We start from the raw sequence: 23,372 nt of genomic DNA, 5'->3' as shown, positions 1-23,372 counted from the left end.
TAATATCCTATTACTTGCGCTAGATCGCTAAGTGACATGTGACTGTATTGGGCGATTTGTATGTGGAGTTGAATAAGAAGTGGAAAGAATCTTATGGATTAGCATAAACTCTAGGACGATTTCAAGAGCGATAATTTGTTGAAAGTTAAACGTGAACAGAGATTTTCGAACAATTCATCAGATTCGTTACTACAAAGAGAGACGATTCGGGGATTCTTAGGACGATTTTGAATGTGAATGAACAAAAAGAAATTTTAGTCGAGATCGTCCAGTGATTTGTGAGCGATTCATTCTTTTCTTTTTTTTTTTGTTTTCTTGTTTTTTGACAAGAGGACGACGTGGTTGCGAAAATATTCTTGAAAGTCTGATGGCACCTGATCTCGAGAAAAGACGCCAGGAATTAAGAAGGGGCAGCAGCGGGACCTTGGAACATGTTAATGATCAATCGGGCATGCTCTTACAGTTGAGGTGTGCAGACGGCACAACGGATCTTCATCGTCATGGTAATTAGAGAAGTTATGACCACGATGTTTTGGATCGGCCACGTGTTAACGGCGTTTGTTTATCTAGCTCTCGTTCAGAAACTCCGAATTTAATCGTCCATTTTTAATGGAAATGTCAATTTTCCATTTATAGAATATCTTTTTGAAATCATGACACTCAAAAAAAAATTAAGCAATAGAACGTAAGCACCAAGCGAATTACGCAATCACAGTAGAGATTATAAAGGGCTCCGCATATACATTCCGTAATCGAAAGACATGCCATAAGAATTAACAAATCAGAACGGAGAGTTTTGACACTTCTAGATAGTCATTGGATAATATCTGATTTATGCTTCGGTTTTAATCTTAGTTGTAGAATTAGTTCTAATTTAATCTTAAGAATTATAGTTAAAAGATAGGAACTTTCTTGAGACTAAGATTAAGACTACGGTTAAGACTGGGGAAGCATCTTATGGCATTCTTTATTGCCAACTTTTCAGACTAAGATTAAGACCGAAGCGTAAACCAGGTATAATTCTTATGTATGTCTTAAGGTACGTCTTAAGGTTATTGTTATGCAAAGTATGTGCGGCAGTTTTAAGGCTATAACGTAAGCAATAAAACCGATTCTAAGTTGTAAGTCAAAATTGAACCAATCGTAGTTGATTACTCTCCTCACATTCCACTGTAATTGGTCGATTTTTATAACTATAGAATCGGCTCAACATGTTGATTTCCTTAATCGGTGACTACAATAAAATTTTGAGACGTAAAATTTAAGCTTTAAACTTTAAGCCATAAGAAATTGACCAATTACAATCAAATGTGAGGAGATACTCGAATCGGTAAATTTCTTACGGCTTAATGCTTAAAGTCTAAGTTTTACGCCTTAAAATCTCATTGTAGAGATTTTATCGCTTTATACTGCTTACGTCTTATTGCTCAAGTTTTTTTTGTCTGTCATGGCCCTTAATCTTCCTTTTTTTCTTCACATTCATTGTTTATATAGTTTAGAATCGCCATTCATCGTAAGGACTGAGCAAAGTCTGACCTCGGATCTCTTTGAAATATGATTTTTAATGAACTAAACCAGTTTCATCGAGTAAAATCAGTCGATTTCTCATATTTTTTTCGATTTTAATCTTTATTTGGTATGATTCATGAAGAATTAAAGAGTCTTTTCGTAGAATTATTTAATTTAAAGACAATATTTATATTTAAAGACAAGATTATTTTGAAGAAGACATTGGTCTTATAATTTTCAAGGTTTCTTCGAACTATTAAGTGTGAGCCAAAAACAAATTATCAATCACGTTGCGCAACAATATTTATTACTGTTATACGCTTGCAGCTGTCGTTTACATTTGCGGAACGAAATATTTATCCGATGTTCATATCGCAGTGCGTTATTAAAGATGATTAGGCAGTGATAAATATTTTTCTCTCCCTGCAAGTCATCTACGTGCGAATTTTCATTCGAACTCGTTTAGAGGTTAGATTTTCCTTCGATTTTCTTTTCATATTTATGAGAACTACAGCGCGCGTGCATACGTTTTCAAATTATTAACTGCGCATCAGAAACAAATCATCAATTTGTGATTGCCGATTTGTTTTTAATTTTTTTCATGTATTACAACCTTTTCAATATGACATACCTAGCTTTTTCCCCAATACTTTTTTATTGCTTATAACTTTTTTTTTATATAAATACTTCTATTACAAATATATAAATTTATTAATAAATACATTTTTTTAGCCGGTACTGTTATATTCCTTGACATCTGATGTTTTGATTGAAGAAAAAAATTGTATATATTTATTTTTATGAAAATTATAAATTATAAGCAATTAAATTATGCCATATATTATATTGTTCTTATAATAAAGCGTTTAAAGGTTAAAGATGCATTTATTACACTTATTTTTTAACGTGAAAAATTATAGATTTTTCTACATTGTAATTTGAAAATAATATGAAAGTTTGGCAGTGATTTAGAATCTGGGTCAAACATTATTTCAGTAAGAAGTAAATATGTTTTTAAAAAATAATTAATATGAAATGAAAAATTTTATTAAAACTATAATAAAATTTTTTAATTTATTGTTAAATATAAATATATATCTTATTAATCTGTATATATAAGTATATAACATTTATGTGAAAAGTACAAATTTCAGTTAATTCTTGCAGAGAAAACTATTACTACATATACACTTAATACGTTCTTAAGAGACGCTTTTATTCTTATTAGGCTTTATCTTTCGTTATATTTTTCGTTACATTTTGAAACTTTTGCAGAGTAGCTTACTTTTCTTCTTATTCACATCTTCTCTTTTATTTATAAGTATCTGTTTACTTGTTCGTTTTTTTACTTTTCATTTTATCAAGTAAAAACAAAATAGAATCTCTGACTTTATAAATTCAGTATGACAACTACTAACTCGAGAAAAAACAAATTAAGTACAGATATTTTCATTCTTATAATAAGATTGGATAACTATCTATCATAAAAAGCAGAACAGAAATAAAACACGCTGGAAAAGAAATCTGATTGCATTCATCGGAAATCTAATAGATTTAATTGTCTGTTTAAAAATCAGAATTCTTATTGAAATTAAATTTATTATTAGGAGTATGCTTAATTCCTACCTATTGATTGCATATCAAATTTCTTGATGCTCGATTCTTGACGTCAATAATACTAATATGCACATAATTTTACTGTGGGAAGCATCAGATTTTGCATTTCTAATAATATTTTTGATATTATTAATTAAGATTTAGATATTATTAATTGTTTTGACATATATAACTTTCAGAAATTATCCCACACATGCACAGAAGTTCTTGAATTTATTTTTGTCTTCTATTTTAGGGATACTTTCAAGATTTTATTAAAATATCAGTGGAAAATCTTATAATGCTGCGCCTTTTATTCTATCCTGTTGTTTATATCTATAGTTGTTTACTTACGAGAAACAGAACTCCACTGTATCCATCTGGCGGCAGTGCCTCATACCTACAGCTTGCGGGGAAAGAACGTTTAATGAATATAACATATAATTGAAGCTATTCTAATTATAAAATATCAAGTTCTATTAAGATAACCAGAAATTCTGCTTAGTTTTACCAAAATATATTTCTATTGTACACGTCCAAGATTGCCAACTGGCCGGTAATGAACCGGTCTAGCTGTATTTTTACTCTCCGATCGATTGCCAGTGCATGTACACATATTTTACCGGCTCCGATCCATAAAATGATGTAAATTAAATTTGTCTGATGAAGAAAGTTTTTTTATAAAAACAATTTAATTTTAAGTTCCATATATCTATTTTTCTCTAAAATTATTTTTATGTAGGCTGATAGTTCTGATGGCGCTGTACCACCTTTCTCGTGATTAGACACTGAAACGTAGAATATGTTGCACGTCTTTGCTTATTTTACTCTATGTCATTTTTAGCCGAATTCGTTTTCAACTTTGTATTTCAGATAGTATAACATTATATAAAAATGTATAAGAGAGCTATCATATCTAACCTTTCTTAATTATAATTTAAAAAAAGCCATTTTTTTCAAACTGCAGAAACAACTAAAATTATTTTCTTTTCGGAAAGAAGTAAATATAGCAGATCTTACACATAAATTTTTCCAATGAATTTTTCTATCCCTGAAAAAGGAATTGAGAAAATCAGCGAGAAAATAGAAAATAATCTATAATTTATATTAGTTAAAATAAAATCTATTTATAATTATATAATATGTCATATGTGTATATAATATAAAAATTAAATAATCAGAACCGCAAACATGTACAGCACTGTAAAAATTACAAATGGGATTTTATTCCGTGTGAAATCTGCCACGAACTATAGATTATCTAAAATAGTCTTTATGAAACAAAGCTTGCGTACATGTTCTCTTTTGCGGGTTAATGGACTTTTGATGAATGTTTTTCCGCACTATCTCCCGCCGGCATTATTATTGTTGAAAATACTTGGCGCTAGTATCGCAACCGGACAGCGGGGAAAATGGCCGTGTTATATGCGCGCGGTTCTACAAGATAACCTTCGTGGTTTCCGATATGCGTCTAAGGGTCGAGATGCAATGAAATATGAGAATGAGATATAAGGAATAAGGAATAGATTAGATAGCGAAAGGAGCGAACACAATTAATGCGGATATTAGAAGCAAATTGATTGATGCCATGCTAAAATATCACTCGATTAATCGCTAATAGAAAAAAAAAGAAAATTCAGAAAATTAATAAATTTACTTACATTATTATTGAAGTTCCGAAAAGGACAATTTCCGAAATTTGAATGTTAGACAAGCCTGTTAGGCCCTAATTATACTACAGGTTGTCGATTTTATTTTAGCCAATCATGCAGCGAGTACAGGTTAGCTACAATATGATTGGTGAAAATAGAACCGACAACCAGTAACCGGCAACTTTTAGTGTGATTACAGCCATAGGATTGCACTCTTTGAAAATGTACATGTCTTTTGAACTTCGACGAGTTTGAAGATATAATAAACTGAGAATTGAAAATTAACTATTAAGTATTAATGACTGAAAAAAATCACAATTTGCAAATTGTAAATTAAAAAATAAAAAGTTAACTCTTAGATATGTCTTTGCAAGGCGAATATTAATTAATTAATGCGGTTATATTCCTGTCATTGCTTACGAACGTGCTCGTAAATATGACGTCATTGATATCAGCAATTGCATTCGATTGGAATCAAATCGATCATACATTAAATGAGAAAATAAAAGGATTGATAACAAAAAAAAAGAGATAAATTATTTATGCACTCTATTAGCGTCACTACAAGTCTCAATCAATTAAGTAAATTTGTGAACTGAGGTAAAAACTCAATATTAAAAACGGAATATACTTATGCAAGATAATATGAATAATAACGTCGTTTGTACTTTCAGATTTTTTCTACATTAATTAGATTTATTTACTGAAAAAAATCGAACGATCAATCGTTTCTTTTCTCAACGCAGCCTGTGAAAATTCGAAACTCAGGGATTCGAATATGTATATTAATAATATAGTAGGTACTTTCTTCTCTTTCTTCATCCCAATATATAGGGACAAAATCCATCTGAGATAAATGAAGAAAAAATGGTAGAATGAGAGAAAAAGAGAGACAAGGAGGAGTCTGAAGTCTGTGATTTTGAAAATCTAAAGTCCCAAGGTTTCGACTGCTCGAAAATGTTATGTAAATGTCCGAGGTGTCTCAGGGATATTAGCTCAGTCTGAAAAGTTCATTAACTTTAATTGCATTATCATAAACATGTATGCTTGTTACCAAACAGTTGTGATGATCTACTTGCGATCGTCACCTCCAATTGACACGTAGGAATGGAGCCTTCGGCTTGTACTCAATGATCGCTAAAATTGTGTGTAAACACGAACGCGCTCCATTAACGATGCGCTGTATGCATAGTTGAATAACACTTATAATTTGTTGAATAACGGAGCCATGTACACATACAAACACACACGACAGTTGATTCAATTGGCGGCGGATTGATAAATTCGATCAGACCGAACTACACGAAACTGGTTTTTCGAGACGACTATAGTTAGTGCGCGATCGACAATAACACTTTGGGATGCTTCTTTTGAGTCAAGTATTTACGAGATTATGTTAATTGTCAACACGCAACTTCTCTTACCGAATTACTGAATTTTGTAACCAGCAGAAATTTGTTGCGTTGCAATTTAATGGGAAATACAATTATTGTAGCTGTTAAAATTAAATATATCAGGGATGTATTAATTATAAGAAAACAGATTAGATTGAATTTTTTCGAGATATACAAAATCTATAGTTATGTCTTTAAAAAAGATGTATTTTAAGTATACAGAAATATATGTATTTTTAAAAACATGTCTATTTAGATATAATGAGATTTTATTCAGATTTTATTTATGTTACTATTTTCATTTATTTTAAGATAACTCAACAGAACAGAACAGTTTACCTAAAATTTTTACTGGAACATTTTATATGTTAACATCAGTGATTTTATTCTGCTGGAGTTGCTTTCTTATTCAACAACATGAACCAATACAGACTGCGATAATATTTACATTGATACAGTTGGTTAATATAATCATTTTCTTAGTCAATTAAGGTGAAGTTGCTCTTCTCAAGATAAAAATACGATTTGATATTGACATTCGTTTCTCGCTTTTTATAATTTTAAGTAATTTATTTTAACGATATTTTTAAGATTACTTTAATATAGTCTTTGCAAACTTTACTTTTTTATTTCTGTCATTTTATGTTTAATTATAAAGCTTCCAAAGATAAGTGGCATTTAATAAAAACTAATAATTGAAGAGACTGATAATTGATAACTGATTTTTCTAAATGGCATGACGTTTTAACTTGTTATTATTTGGTTATTGTATTGATAAAATCTTCGTAAAGAGAAGGTGCGTGTTTGGGACATGTTTATAAATTTATGCATGTTTTTCTATGGATTTCTGATCCTCAAGGTCGCAATATAACGGTTTATGTATACATGTCACACGATAAAATCATGATAAAATTGACGACACTATTGAAAATCACAGAAATTCACGCAGTGTCGTGAATATTAATGATGGGAATGCCATTGTGAGAAAGTTATCAATGAGCCGTATATTCCTATTATTGCTCCAAGATCTAGTCTGACTCTTTTTTTCGTCACAAACGTGCCCATCAATCATTGAACTCATTATCTCCTTATCGAGACCATTCGAATAGATATATAATGTTTTTTTATCGCTAAGTCATCCTCGTGCTTCTAATCAGCTATAAGTAATCAATAACATTGATATTTCGCTTTTTTATTTTTTTCTTCTTCGCTACAAACGCTATTGTATTTTTTTTTTACTGATGCACAAAGTCATCCAATTTTGTGAATTTTATTTAAAATTCTTTCTCTCTGTTTCATTCTCATTTACATGTTGAACTCTCTTAATCTAATTTAATCGAATCTGGAAGCGTTGTTAATATCGCCGCAAGACATTAGACCCGCTTCTTAAACTCTGTTACTTTCGAAATTGTCGAAATTGTATGGGCAGTAAGAAATGTACTGCGTTTCTATCACTTTGCATTATTTCTTTCAGTACTGGTGCCAAGCAGTGCCGAGCTCCTGGAGATTCTTCAGCTCCTTATCTCGACTACTTAAGTAGGCTATCAGAGATGCCATTAAGTGTACACAAACCGCTACGCGAGTTTGCATTCACAACGAATTGTTCGTCGGAATCCAAGGAGGTCCCAAAGTATTTGCGCGCGAGAGAAAGGGACAGAGAAAAAAGGGATAAATGTCTCGCTGAAGTACCGTTCGGCAGAAGAAGTTAAACAAGTAGCTATAGATCCGTATAATCGTTAATTTAATAACGGTGAATTTAAGTGGATATTTTTTCATCGAATCTATACGGCTCGATGATTCTATGCTTTCTGAAAGAAAAATTCAATGCTCGGATGGCATATGAATTGGAAATTGTAAAATTTACGTAAAAGAAATATTATCAGGCATCAAAATCCGCTTTGACCACCGGCTTTCTTCGTCACCTATTTGTAGGTATTCAGACATTTCTAGTTTATAATATCGAACTCTAGTAATACAACATGATTCATCATTAAAACCAACGATTTCGACTTACGAACTTCCATTTAATCATCTTTAACAAATTTTATTATCTAGGTATTGTATTTATGACTCAATACACCTTTTAAACGTCTGCACGCGTATCTGATTTTAGAAATATGATATCTATGGCTCAATTCATTTATTTATCATAGAGTTTTGAAAGTTCTTTCATAGAACATTAATCATCTATATTATTTATAAAATTCTATTATCCGTTATCTGCTGTCTATGGAATAACAGACTATTACAGAGCTGCAATGTTCGTTTTTTTTTTCTTTTTGCGGTACCCTTTACAGGTTACGTTCTCCGCGAGTTTTCGATCATGGATTCATGCAAAATGAATACTGAGAATCGCAGCAATCGGCTCGTTTCGTGCCTTCAGGAGGACGGTGGCCGTCCGATAATGCCACGACGATCGATTGGGCATCGATTCGTCCATCCGTCTGTTCCACTTGTCCTTCCGTCCGTTCGTCCTCGTAACGATATATCCTTGAGACTCGAGAGGAGAGGCGCCGTAGTTAGCGCGCTCGCGCTCTGTTTGTCGTGTAATAGTAACGATGTTTATCGATCCTGTTATCGAGGGTACATTCTCTTTCTCTCTTTCTCTATTCCTTTCTGCCTCCGTCGGGCTCGAGGACGCGGCTAGAGAGACGCAAATATACCGGTGGGAGCCCTAATTCGTCTTGGCGGTACCCTTCCATGCGCTCGCGCTCGCGCTCGCTTCCCGCGGCGCGATAAAGAGATACATTCACCTCTGCTTGCAGGTGTACAGAGACGTTCTGCTGCGTTTATCTGTCGGCTGGCGAGATTGCCAGGGTAATTAAAGCCATCAGAGCGTCGCCACCCACGAGACCTTCGCGATTATTATCTTTATGACATTGCCGCTTGATTATGCAGCTATCGGTTATTTGCGAGACATCCGAAGGAGGGACAAGGAGTGGCTACGTTCTTCTCGAAGCAGGAAAAATGCGGGCGAAGCTCGGAATTTGTAACGTTTGTCTTTGGAATAAAATTGACATTCGTTACAGAATTAGGATACTTTTTCAGACTTTTTTGCGATATTGCTTGCATGCATGATATGTTTACGTTCTCGGTAAAATTGGAAGATTCAAACTGATTTAAATTGAACACTGAAATTGAAACTTGAATCGGTTTTAGAATGGATCTTAGAAGTCATAGACCTGTTGATCACATAACTGACGGTGTTAAGTGTCTAAAGTTGGTTTTTCGATATTTAAGTAGATAAGAACGAATTAGAAGTAGATTAGAACGAAGTAGAATTGAATTAAAGCCAGTATTTACTTACCTTAGATAGGACTTTAAAGAACCTCTATTCCAAGTATTAGAACTTCATAGACAATAAATTTTATTTCGAATTCTTCATGAAATGAAGAAAAAAAGAATGTTCTGCTCATACAGCACAGACTTTCAAAAGACATCCAGAGGACTGCATCCACCTCTATTGAGTTAGCTGGACCAAATTAGCAAGTTAAAAAGTCGAACTTGTTGGAATATTCAGTATTTTTCTCGTACTAATTTGTATCATTAAAGATAATTTTACACTACGTGTTATTTCCTAAAAGTGCGTACCCACCGAAGGAACGTAGAGCAACACTTATTTCTTTTACCTGTTTTTGTAAGTAAAGTTTCAGTATATCTTTCGATATATTCCATTATGTTCTTTATTGCCGTCACAATACGTTGCCTGTTTCTATATAGGAGCAACAAGTATAGGCTATAATTGGCAACATTCTGTTTCTTATGTTGCTTCATTGATATATCATGCCCATTATATGCTTTACAAAACGTAGTCTTTGTTGATCTGGTGAATACATTAAGTTGCGGAAATAAATTGTTGTTCTTAATAACAAAACTAAAATGTTCCTCCGAATTGAGTTTACTTAGTAGAGAAATTGTTTCTATCAGCTGTTAAAAATTGCTTGTTTTCAGCATGTAAGTAATAACAGGCAGTAATAGAATGCTCCAACAAAAAGTTCCTCAATATTCCTTTGGTAGACACCTTAAAGCCTTGTGTCCATGATGCTGGAAATCAATCCGAAACCTCGGATGAAGAAAGAATTGACCAATGGTCATGTGATCAAATTGTTCAAATGTGATTTGTTAATTTTTTCTCTGTCCGAGATCTCGAATCGATTTCTAGCATCGTGGACATGGAACTTAATACGGGGACTTAATACACATCTTAAGCGGCGTGCACAATGAAATTTTAAAAACTTAAAAACTGGGTCTATGATGTAAAACTTAAGCTTTAAGTCTTAGACCCAGTTTTACAATTCACGGTTAACTCTTAATCGAGGTTCAACTTACTCTCTTTTCAACTTACTTACTTTGTCTCTTTCCAATTCTAGAATAAGCCATAAGAAATATTTTCTTTACGTTTTTTGATTGATCAATTTCTTATATCTTAGGACTTAAGATTTACGCCTTAAAATTTCATGTAAATGTCGTTTTAAAGATGTTAATCCCAGGTTAATTCCTCAAGTAAAGTGTGCTATATAGGTGTTATATACACGAATCATAAATTTTAATGCAGTGACGCAAATAAAAATGATGAGTAATACTAGAATAAAGTGGAAGATCACACAGGGTTGATCTAGATCTTGAATAATCTAACGGCGTATGGAGGAAAGAGTATATTTGTTGCAACGTGACATAATGATCGGCAACAGCGGCATCAGAAAAGGAACGAGGGGAAAGGGAGAAAGCGAGAGAAACGAGATTGGAAACCGACAGCTAGGTCGTTGACATCGTTCCGTGATTTTCCTCGACGTTCACACAGATGCATCTCTTATGCACGTATGTGCACGCGTCGATTACGTGCCCACCCCTTGCAATCGGTGGTGGGAGATGAGGTCGGGAAGGGGGGGGAGGGAGAAGAATCGAACCCCGTCGCCACCAGTTGCGTCCGCGATTGCAACTTCACCCCCACGCAATTATCTCGTCCTAGTAGTCTATAGGTGGTCTATAGATAGACCGTCCGACATTGCTCTGCTTCTCTCCCCCCGCGTACTCCTGCACTCATCTCATTTCTCTTTTTTATCCCTCTTTCGCCCCGGTTCTCGGTATGTTTCATATCCTTTTTTTTCCCTCCGAGTTTATCTCTCTCTCTTTCATTCCTCGACGATGCATACGACGCCGACTTTTCGCGCCTGACGCGTAAATCGAGACTCGGTTTGTCAATGTTGCATCGAGCGGTTTCTCATAAATTTGGCGAGGGATGGTTTTTAATCTCATCGGCGAGCGGACCGATAGTTTGAGGACCGCAATGATTCTACTGATCGGTAGTATACTTTCTTTAATTTCAGTGTTTTGGTTAACCTACTTTCAAAGAGTAATGGGGAATTCACTAAAATCTGGAAATTCAAACAAATACAATTTTAGAAATAAAGGTCTAAAAATTAATTCTTCTCTATACTCTCTAAACTTGATTGATGAGGTTTGAGAGATCTCTGAGGATTTGTGGTTTTGATGACTCTGAGGATTTGTATAGTTTGAGGACTTGAAGATTTGTGGCTTTAAGGTTTTGAGGATTTGTGGATTTGTGATTTAACAATTTTAAGGATTCTCTCTGAGGATTTATGACATCAGAATAATAGAATTTATGATAATTTCATATTTTATAAGATCTATCTTTACATCCATCTGTGTGTTCCTTTTATTTATGTGTTTATCTATTCATCTGTTTAAAGTGTTGAAATTGTCTTCATCTCACTTGAAAACTGTAGTAGCGAAAGGCGATACTGGAATAACGAAATCTAATTTACAGGTAGCAATGCAGGCGGTGCGTCGTCAACGGTGACAACATCGTCCGTCTCGAGAAGCACCATAGGTAATCGTGCCCATTCCGCGACCAGGAGGACGGTTCCTAATCAGCAGTCACAGCAGCAACAAATCCCACAACAACAACAGCAGCAACAACAAGCAAAACAACCCAGATTTTTATTATCATCCTTCGGTGGTATAACTGCGAGGAGTTCTGATGAACACGGACCTAGGACCGGTACTACGCAAGACGACAATTCGAACGATTCCGGTCTTGGCTCTGACGAACGTCAGCAGCACTTCAACAACATCACTGTTAGTACCTTTTATGATAAATAAAATTCTGCAAACCAAATGATTCCAGTTTAATCTTGTTTGTTAGAATATGTATATAGTAATTATCTAAGTATTTATTATAACAGTTCAATATATATCTATTGTGAAAAATCTAACATCTGTACTATAAAATTCTGTTATCTTATGTAGAAGTTCTTAGAAGATTTCAGGGGCCCGTAAACTTGTTTTCGAATTTCATATTTATAGGAAATCTTAAGAGTATAATGGAAGCTACCTGAAAGAGCAACTTGAGTATCTTATCCGTTTGAAAATATTGATAAAATTTTCAAGATTCCGCAAGTTACTAATCGAATCTAATGCTTTTCGCTTCCGATATATTTCTCGTTTTGTTTTCTTTTTCTCTTTGCTGAAAGATGGAAAAGTGAAGAAGAAGAAGGAGGAAGAGTTGACGGGCCCCTCTTGTGGTCTGTGCGTTTTCCTCACTCTTACTACGATTACGGCACTGAGTCACCCTGTCGTTAGAAGCCAGATGAAGTTATTTAATGTGTTCACGAGGGTACGCGTGATCGTCATCAATATCATCATCGGAGATCGCCGACCGCTCGAACGGTAGTTGAACCCAGCCGAGTTCTGATTCGTTAAATTAAGCACACAGACGCTCACGCACATACGGGGTGTTCCCGTTATACTGATCGTTCAGCTCTTTCCCATAGTATTGAGCGAAATATGTGATGCTATATTTTAATATTTCATGTTGAGAACTCTTTATAATGATTCGATTTAACTTAATATGCATAAAAAATAATTTAATTCGAAATAAATGAAATTAATAAGAACAATAATTTAGTTCGATTTTAATTCAATTTAATAACCTTGATATGTTTATTGATTAAAAATTTACTAAAAAAAAAAAATAAAATAATGGAGTTATTATTACTAGTATATTAACCACTGCTAAATTTTGTGTGATACAATATTTCAGGTTTTAGCACTATCTTTCATCTGCTGATTGTTTAAGTGTTAAATTAATTCGAAATTTTTCTTAGTGAATATTTATCATAAAGTGTCCAGTATATACATAGAATGATTAATTGTGTGATTATTTTATCAGCTCTGGAACAACATTGGCGAGGAGGATTCGAAGAGAAGGAAAATGGATATTAAATTAGAGTCCGAGGACGCAAATTTTGCGTTTCCGGAAGTAGCCCCCGGAACCAGCCCCGACAATAAATCACCTACAATCAGAACCACCGTCAATGGAATCGGTTTGGGAGGAATATCCGGCAATAGATCCGGAAACGCTAATTCCATAGGTAGAGTTGTGGGAGTAACTAGACCCCGACCTGCCATGGGTGTATTGTCCAAAAAGGCACCGATTACTCATCAGGGACCTGTTACTCTTATTTCGCAATTATGTACGTCTTTTAAATAAATGTAGAGTAAGGGTTAAGCATGAATGTATTATACGTTGTGGTAGAAACAAGTTCAACTCCAACTCTAAGACAGACTGTAGATACTGAATCATTTCTAGCGATTGTTTTAATTTTTTTCAAGTCGTGAACTCTTGACTCTATAAACCTTTGGTCTTTAGATTACTTGAGTTTGTATCTTCAGATTCTTGAATTTTTTCCAGACAACTCACATTGTAAAAGACTTCATGAAGTCCTCATATAATACTTCATAAAATCTTTAGACGTTTTTCAGACGTGCGTATTATCTGGATTAAAACTACGGTTTCTCAGATATTTTATCTTTTATCAAGAATAATTCCAATTTTGATTTCTCTTTTTAAATGAGATATTTGTTACATAATTTAATATTTTCAATTGTATTGTGTGTGCTGGTTGATGCAATTGTACAAAAATACCACATCTTCTGTAACTTGTTTATCAATATTAATAAACAAAGTTGCAAAAGATGTGGTTTATGTTCAATATTAACTGAAGTAATATCAACAAAAGTCTCATGGACTTTATTGCATCTCATAAACTTAGTCGCTTCTCTTTAAAAGCTTTCGTTTGTCTTGCCGGGTAAACAATTTATTACTTTGATCGTACAAGTCGCATTGACACCTTCAATGTTTTATAATAAGAGCAAACTCAGTGATGGATTTATTTCCGGCAAAATTGCTTATTTTATCGCTTTCACTACCGATAAGTTATCTTCTTCGGTTCGAGAGCTGAGGCTTTCTTTTTCTCTTTCTCTCGCAGCGATAAGAAAAAAAGATAACATACGCGAAATTTGATACTTCTCTTTTTGATATCAAATATAGGTCAAACAAGTATATTCCATGCAGTAGCTATAAATTCACGAATGTTGGAGTAATGTGTTTTATCATAGATAATTGCGTAAAAATGATAATAAAAGTGTCTCTTGTGTGTTATTTTAAAAAGTCAAATTGATTAATGGTGGATTCGTTGTTATTGATATAAGTTATTTGCAAACTGATTTATCTTACAAAGTTAAAATTTGGAAATTTCGGATTTTTGTGATTTCTGTGTTCTAAATTAAGAAATAAAAATTATTAGAACTTTAAATACTTCCAAAGTTTTTGTAGAAGATTTCTTTCAAATCCGTGCCAATTTTTTTTAAAGTTCGAATATTTTAAATTTGAAATAATTTATTTTTTTATAGATAAAGTCTTTATCTATCTTCTGGATCTCTTCCAAATCTGAAATAATCAAGAATCTATTAATTTATTATGCGTCAAGTTTATTCTTGGATTATTTCCAATGCTATAATATATCTATAGGTATTCTAATATATCTATATTTATATATCTATATTTTTCTTTGGCATTCTTTCAATAGATCAACAGTAAACATTTCGCTATCCAAAGCTCCCGGCAATCTAGCACTCTGTATTTGCTCACACCTGCATGTTTCGTAAATTATTTCCTGACCTGTCTTACTCCCTAGTTAAACCCACGCAGTATAATCTAATATTGTTTACGGTATTTTTTGATCTTCAGCCAACGTTTCTGCCGACGGCAAAACTCAACTGCAAATCGTGTGTCAACCCGAACAACAGCATCGAGCTCGCTATCAGACGGAAGGTTCGCGAGGCGCGGTGAAAGATCGTAGCGGAAATGGCTTTCCCATCGTTCGACTGATCGGTTACGACAAACCGACGAGTTTACAAGTGTTTATCGGCACTGATCTTGGCCGAGTGGCACCCCATATGTTCTACCAGGCCTGTAGAGTAAGCGGCAAGAACTCGACACCCTGTGCCGAGCGGAAGATCGATGGTACTATTGTAATAGAGATTGATATGGATCCGGCAAAAGATGTTACCTGCGACTGCGTTGGCATTCTTAAAGAGCGTAATGTTGACGTCGAGCATAGGTTTCCTCAAGAAGCTGGGCTGTTACAAGGAAGAAGCAAGAAAAAATCCACACGGTGCCGCATGGTCTTTCGCACGACTATCAAGCACGCCGACGGAACTACAGAGACCCTGCAAATCTGTTCCCAGCCGATAGTCTGCAGTGAGTTGATTGATTCAATGGATATTTTATTCAGACACTTAGAAAAGCAGATAAGAGAATTGATTAATACTTTGTGGTCCGCGTATATATTATATAGTTATATAGTTTGACTGTAACTATGACTATAATAAAAATCGAGCCGCATTTTATCGTAATCTTGTATCGTTTAATTATGCTATTTAATCCTTTGAAGAGCTACTTTCTAATAAAGTAACTTGTCGAAGATTGCTTTCTAAAAATTTTTTGAATCGTTGAATTTAAATTAAAAAGTTGAAAATAGAGATTCGGACTCGATAAAGAACATTCACGATTTGTTCAGTTTTCTTATAAAGTTTTGTATGTCGCAGCCCAACCACCTGGTATTCCGGAGATTTGCAAAAAGTCTCTGACATCCTGTCCGTGCACGGGCGGTTTAGAACTCATTATACTCGGTAAGAATTTCCTGAAAGACACTCGAATAGTCTTTCAGTTGGACAACGACGATCTATCGAGTAGCTTGGAACCGCATTGGGAGTGCACTGTGCTACCGGACAAGGAGCACTTGCACCCAGTACACTTGGTATGCGTGATACCGCCTTATCGTAGGCAGGATCTAGCGCCTACAGAAACGGTCAGCGTCAAATTGTTCGCGGTGTCATCCGGAAAGACCAGCGAACCGCATACCTTTCTTTACACGGCTGCCTCTACTCCCCCACAGCCGTCCATAGGTAAAGTCGAGTCCATCTCACCTCCGCTAACAAACGGTGACGCTAATCACTTGGCCACATCCTCCTCCGCGGTATCGTTAGCTACGGGTGTCCCATCCAGCAGTAAGTTTGATTATTAGATTCTAGATTTCTATATTTGTAGATCTAGATTAATTTTAAATCTACTTTTCTTAGAATCCTGCATGTCTGGGTATTTTAATTTTAAACTCCTATATATGTTTAAATATTATATCTTTTCATGTCTTGAATTCTTCCATTTTTGCATTCTTAAGTTTTTAAAATTTTTATTCTAATTTTAGGTTTTTTAAATTTCTAAAAGATTTTGATATTTCGAGAAATAATTGAACATGATGTATTTTAAATTTATCAGGTCTGTTAACGCCAACAGCTGCGGGAGCTGCAAATTTCTTGTCGAATGCACCGGCACAGGCGCAACAAAACACCTCTTCGGAGACTTTAAAGAGTGACCCCAGCCCACCACCAGCGGGAACATCCCAAGTGACTCCCATAATGTTGTGGGCCTCACAATCTTCAAACCCACCTTCCGATGTCATGATGCCACCCCCAGTGCTCGTAGCAAATCCCCTAATGAACCGAAGATCCTCGTCTAATCTTCAGCTGATCCTGCCGGATAACTTAAAAACAGAAGTGCTAGATGAAAACAGTCAAAATAGTATGCTAAGTGAAAATAGCATGCAAAGCATTCCGACTCCGACGACGGCCACGAATGGACCGACATCAGTCACCTCTCCTCTTCAACAGTTGGTTAATGAGAACTCTAGAGAAGCTGCAAACTCGCAAACTGATATTATTCGGACTGTTACCGTTGCGACGGCTAATAACAGCCCTGTGCAAGAGACTGTAAATGGCCTTCTCGGAGTAGTGGATCTGATACGTACTCAGCATCCTCTGTCAATGGTGGCTGCACATCATCCAACTTCGTTTGGAGGTGAGTAACAAGTCTTTGATTTGACTGAATAAAACTAAATCGAACATTCGGTAAATTTAATCATTAAAATCTTGATTACTGTTATTTTTAAATTTTTAATTAAATTTTAAATAATTTTACTTCTCTTAAAATAGACATTTCTTAATTGTCGATTGTAGGCATGCATGAATCAAATCAAGTTCAAGTTCTTAGTCCTCATTGCCTTAAGGACACAAATGGTGTCTTATCAACGGACAATAGCTCCAATGGAGCTGCCCTTCAAGGTGCTGGTGTAGTCGATCTTCGGATGAAACATCACCATCATCCCGAATTTGGCACATTATCGAGTTTTTCTGGTGCTTCTGGGACGCAGCCGTTGTCGGCGGCAAACAGTCATGTGGTGGAGAAGTACCTAAATCACATGGAATCCTCGGTTGGCACCACCGAGGAATCAGATAATCCAGAAAATGAGTTCGCTATGCAACAGCAGCGAGCTTCCATTATTTCGGGAAGCAGCCAACAGTCGGCAGCTCCCCCGGGAATTTTAGCCAATACAGGTACAATTGCACAGAAAATAATAGATGTAATATATAATTAAAAGCTTTATTTATATAGACGTAATCTCTTTTTACTTTATTATAATAAGTTTAAAGTTTTTCTTTACTGAAAATTTTGCAAATTATAATTTAAAAAATACAAGAAATTTATTTTGTGTAATATATATATATAAATAGAATATTGTGACGGTATTCTTTTCAGGACAAACATCTGTAAAGTTGGATGCTTTAGTAAACTCTGCGGCTGAACAGATGGTCTCTCCATTGCATCCGGTAAATTCCAATCCCACTGCAATGTTGAGCCATGTAGCAGCAGAACACGAAACAATGGGTAGCGGCCAACAGACTAGAAATAGTCCACCGATTCCGGTGAAGACAATGCTGTTGGAAGCGCTGATTCCGTCGCAAACGGTACAGCCATTAGCAGAAATTGCGGGTACAACATCGGTAGCACCTGCGACGACAGTAGAACAACCAGGAGATAATCTTCTGACTACTATCAACGCTGCACTATTACCGCCATTGCCAGAAACACAAGTCACCGCAGCAACTACTACACCAAATTCTACGGTATTTTCTTATCCAAAAACAAAACAGATATAAATGGTTGAACAAAAAAGTTAGTAGCAAAAACCAAATTTGGAATTTAAAATTAAAGCTTAAAAAATAAAAATCTACAATTTTAGAATAAAATTTTTCAGTTAGGATAAAATTCCTTTTAATGCAAATAAATATAACATATTCTTTCTGTTGTTTTTCCCCAGGTTTCTGGTAATGCGATACCAGCAGAGCGTATGCAACAGCAGATTCAAGTACTCACGCAACAAGAGGTAGCCGTGATGCAGCAACAGGTACAACAAGTAGAGCAAGTAGTAGCGCAAGCGCAGCAGCAAGTTGAACAAGTTGTTGCGCAAGCGCAGCAACAGGCGGTCCAAGTAGTGCACCAGGCTCAGCAACAGGTAGTTCAGCAAGTGGTGCAGCATGCTCAAGTAGTGCAGCAAGCGGTACAACAAGTACAAGCTGTGCAGCAAGTTCAAGCGGCTCAGGTAGTGCAACAAGCGGTGCAGCAGGCGACTGAAGAAGTTGTGCAACAAGCAGTGCAGCAAGCAACGCAAGAAGTGGTGCAGCAGGTTGGTAATTTTTATCGTACATTTAATTTATAATAAATAAAAATATAGAAATAAATGCAAACTTTTAAATATATGTATATATATTTTTTCTTCCACAAAATTTAAAAACATAACACAAAGTTTTTATAATTCTAGACTTAAAAAAAAAGTGATTGCTCTTCTTTCTCTTTATCATTACTAAAAATTATGATTCCAAATTAGACAGCAATTAATGTCAAATAAAAAATTGTTTAGGTACAAGCAGTGCAGCAAGCTGTTCAACAGGCTCAAGCAGCCCAAGCCATGCAGCAGGCTGTTCAGCAAGACATCGGTTCCATGTTGAACCAGCCTGCGGGTTTTGTGGCCGAAGCTAGCTCCGCTTTAGCTAGTGGAGCTGCTCAGGAACCCTCTCAACAGCGTTTGACCAACGCAGCGGAACAAGCTATCAACAGTGTCATCACCAATGCCACAAAGGATATTATCAACAATCGGCCGATCTCGACAACTACCGCTCACGCAATCATCGCCACAAAGAAAATTCTAAACAGCGTAGCGACTCAAAGTGCGCAATTGATGAATAATGCGATGGAGGGAATCCTACCGAAATCTCCCTCGGCACAAAACAACATCATCGAACAAGTCGCCAGCAAATCACCACCAGTCACACTCCCAGTCACTTCAAATCGCCAGACTGTAAACGCTCCGATTCCCAATTCTGCCCCGAGTACCTCAACTAGTAGAAAGACGGAGGATGGAATGCTGCCTCAAGAACTCACTTCCATGTCGGAACATGATCTTCTAAGCTACATCAATCCCAACTGTTTCGAGCAGCTTCCGCAAAGCGGATTCCTCTTGTAGTAGTATTGCGTTTCGCAACAAAGACAAAGAGGATGATTTTCTTCAACGAATTTATTTCCGAATGAAAGTTTAAAGAACTGCCTTCCGTGTCCTGCATTTGATGCTAAACATAGACGGTTGGTTTTAAATTTCACTTGCCTTATATTGAAGAGTGTTTCAAATATTACATGGAGCTTAGACTAGGCCGTAATTAGCTAAATGTGGGATACAAAGATTCAAGAACGTTTGAACAATTAAAACGTTTTATAGGTGAATAAGACGGGCGTTCAAATTTAAATTATTATTTAAATTGCGCGTTTAAATAACAACAATGCATGTGATAATACTCTGAAATATGTACTTTATTGAAAAAAATTGATAGACCTGTGAAGTTCGGTAGAAGTGAATATGAGATTATTTTAAGAGTTGCTTAAAATCTCTAAAAAACCAAGATAAATATACACTGTTAAAAATGTCATGAAATTTAATGTACTTTTAAGTTACATAAATTAAATTAAATGTATTTGCAACTGAAAAGTATATTTGTGTACATGTACATGAAATTTAGTGTACTTTTCATAAAATTTTACGAAATACAATACATTTTTCATTAAATTTTACGTAGCTATACATGAAATTTAATACAAGTAAATGTTAAATTTAAATTACTTATAACTTTATTTTTATTGACAATATTAACTATTTTTAATGTATCTGCTTGAAATTTACTTCTATTACATGTAACGCAAGTAAATATCTGTTTTTTTAAGTACATATATTCGACAGTTGAAGAGAAAGAAAATGAAGATACTGGAAGCAAAATATAAATAACGCGAACAGCTTATGGGCAGAGTTGTGTATGGACGATAATTAAATTTTTTTTTTACTAAGGAAGGAATAAAATCCTTGTGAAATATGTACAATGGCATAGTATGGTGCAGAAATGTTGGATATAAGCATTTATAAATTAAGTAAAGAGTTAAAGAAGGACAACAACGCTTCGAGAACAAATCGCATTCTCGCCGCTCAAGAACATCAATAACAATACACACGTAGATGAACTTTTTCGCTCATGTTTGCCGCTTCTACTGTACTTTGCGCAGGTTTATCGACTTTTTCAAGAAAGTATTTACATATTATATTTCAAAGGATCATGTGATGACTGTACTCCCGCCTCGTTATTTAATCGCGTAATTTAAAATAGAATTTAAATTTGAGCGCCCTTCGTATGTCTTTTAAACCTTGTGTTGTCTTGACTTGTTATTGTGCAGGATTAATCTCAACTCGGATTGCAAGGTCGTTACTTTGTTCCGATATTGACAATTCTGTGCCACATTTGTGATGTGAAGTCTTTTATAAAAGGGGGAAAGTAGAAGTGCAGTAAGTGAACTTTGGGTCTCAGCACATTTATCTTGTGTTGAACATATTATCCTCTTTGGAATTATCTTAATTTTGGGATTTTAAAAGTCTCAATTTCCAACATTCTAATCTTAATCCTTTCGATAATGGCAGAGTCCAGCTGAATAGCGTTTCTAAACGAGTGTTTAGTAGCACATAATAGCATATAGCTACTGTAATACACACTCTAGAGAATTTCGTGCATTTTTGAAGACGTAAGAATGTTTTCATGTACTTTTCAGAATTCATCATCCTTCCCAAAAAGTTTATAATTGATTTTGTTCGATATTACAATAAGACTACTACGTTTATGAGACATTTCGCTATTTAAAGCATTATAATAAATTTCTTAATGACCCAAAGTTTTCAGAGATACTTCCTGATCGTTCTGTGATTCACGGTGAGGAAATGCCGTAAGTCCACAGCAGTAGATCATCTTAGATCGAGAACTATTAATATTTAAGTATAAGACGGGCGCACGAGAAAGCGCGACAAACTCAGATGTTCTTCTCTTTCACATTTTTTTCTTTCTTTATATGTTTTTTTCTATGAATTGTCAATCTTTCTTGGCGATTCGTTATTTATCTTCAATGATATACGCGACTAGGTACGTTGCATATTATCTTGTGTTTTATTTTGGTCTAATTAAATTCTTTTTATTTGCAGGAATTCTCCGAGTGAATAATGCAAATGTACAGAAATATGTTGTAAATGTTCAGATAATTAATTAATCCTTAAACGTCGCGTTTTAAAACTATCCAATTGTATGTGAATCGTACAATTAGGAGATCCAACAGCGTGGTAGAGTTAATTAATATTAATAATTTAATATTGACAAAAGAAATTAAGAAGGATAGTGAAGAAGAAAAATCCGGCCAAGTTTTCAGTCTTCATTTCTTGAATCTTGGAATTTTTTCTTGCGTTTTGCAAAGTTAAAAAAATGCCGGAAATATAAACGCGTAATTATATGAATCATTATTGTTTACGCTGTTGTGATTATTATTGACTTGATTTCATTGCGAAAGAATGGATCATCTCGTCGCTGTGGCCTTCACATGTCTCAAGTATATATTTCATATATTTAGAATATGTATATTGTTTGATAATTGAAGTTATTTTGTTTTCTTCTCTTTTTTGTTATCTAGTATATTGATAATGATAATAGAATTATGTGAATGCGTTAATGTTATCATTATTTTCATAGAGGAATAAAAAACGGGGAATGAAAGAGAGAATGAGAGATTATGTTGCATGTTGAAGTAGTATATATACATATATATATATAAATATATATATAAATATATATATATATTTTTTACGTTTATCCAAAGAGAGAGTAGAGAGTGGGCTAAATATTACAAAGTGAGCTTATTAAGGACATATACGTCCATATAATTATATATATTGGATGTAACTAAAGTGTGCTAAGTTGCAAAGCTCTTTAATTTAAGTGATCATACTTTTTTTCTGTATATTTTAGATTTCTTATCTAAATCGTCAGGACACCAATCATGTAACTTTTGATTCTTCATGAACTTTTTCACGAATCACGAAACAATTACACGTTATCGATTAAAATTTTAAAAAGAAAGAATAACATAATTAAACGATGTCGAGTTCACATGAAACTTTTTTGGGTCTCTAAAGGAAAATTACATGATCGTGTCTGGATTCTTAATTTTCCGGATTTAAGATCAACATTAAATCTATAAATTAGATTTCTGAAGTCCTTGAATTGTTGAATTTTCGAAGTCTTATAGAACATGTTTTATTTTTAATGTTCCTAATTTTAATATTTTTATTTTTAATTTCTAATTTTAATTTTCGTTCTCTCAGGATTATAGACTCTCCAAAAAATCCTAGGAATATTATAATATTATTGAATTTCATGTGTTGTACTGAATTTCTGATTACATATTGTTGATCTCTCGTATTCCTAGATGTTAAAAAAATCATTGACAACCTGAGCTTTCATATTTCGCACTTTAGCGATATCTGTTGTACGTATATCGCCACATCGAATTTTTCGGGGTAGTTCCCCACATGTTCAAGACGAGGGGTGCTAATATTCGCCAAGATTATGTAGCTAGTAGAAGAAAGAGAGATAGAGAGAGAAAGAT

General features: G+C 34.5%; 1 protein-coding gene across 5 annotated transcripts in view; it reads left to right on the top strand.

The window, feature by feature from the left end:
- Window positions 1-20,300, top strand: part of LOC108753605 (nuclear factor of activated T-cells 5) — a 40,382-nt gene extending 20,082 nt beyond the window's left edge. The window contains exons 1-10 of one of the 5 annotated variants that reach the window (XM_018495374.1): window positions 21-503; window positions 11,940-12,250; window positions 13,344-13,545; window positions 15,204-15,716; window positions 16,064-16,525; window positions 16,794-17,372; window positions 17,531-17,908; window positions 18,111-18,478; window positions 18,673-19,038; window positions 19,273-20,300. In XM_018495374.1, the coding sequence (XP_018350876.1) occupies window positions 368-503; window positions 11,940-12,250; window positions 13,344-13,545; window positions 15,204-15,716; window positions 16,064-16,525; window positions 16,794-17,372; window positions 17,531-17,908; window positions 18,111-18,478; window positions 18,673-19,038; window positions 19,273-19,875 (3,918 nt within the window). In that variant the 5' untranslated portion in view covers window positions 21-367 and the 3' untranslated portion in view covers window positions 19,876-20,300. Of the gene's footprint in view, window positions 1-20; window positions 504-11,390; window positions 11,455-11,939; window positions 12,251-12,652; window positions 12,842-13,343; window positions 13,648-15,203; window positions 15,717-16,063; window positions 16,526-16,793; window positions 17,373-17,530; window positions 17,909-18,110; window positions 18,479-18,672; window positions 19,039-19,272 lie in introns of those variants that run through there. The other 4 variants (XM_018495346.1, XM_018495364.1, XM_018495356.1 and 1 more) reach the window with 4 other exon arrangements.
- The last annotated feature ends 3,072 nt before the right edge of the window (window positions 20,301-23,372 follow it).

Source organism: Trachymyrmex septentrionalis, unplaced genomic scaffold (assembly GCF_001594115.1).
Source record: "Trachymyrmex septentrionalis isolate Tsep2-gDNA-1 unplaced genomic scaffold, Tsep1.0 scaffold114, whole genome shotgun sequence".
NCBI lineage: Eukaryota > Metazoa > Arthropoda > Insecta > Hymenoptera > Formicidae > Trachymyrmex > Trachymyrmex septentrionalis.
This window is presented reverse-complemented; position numbering and strand designations above follow the sequence as displayed.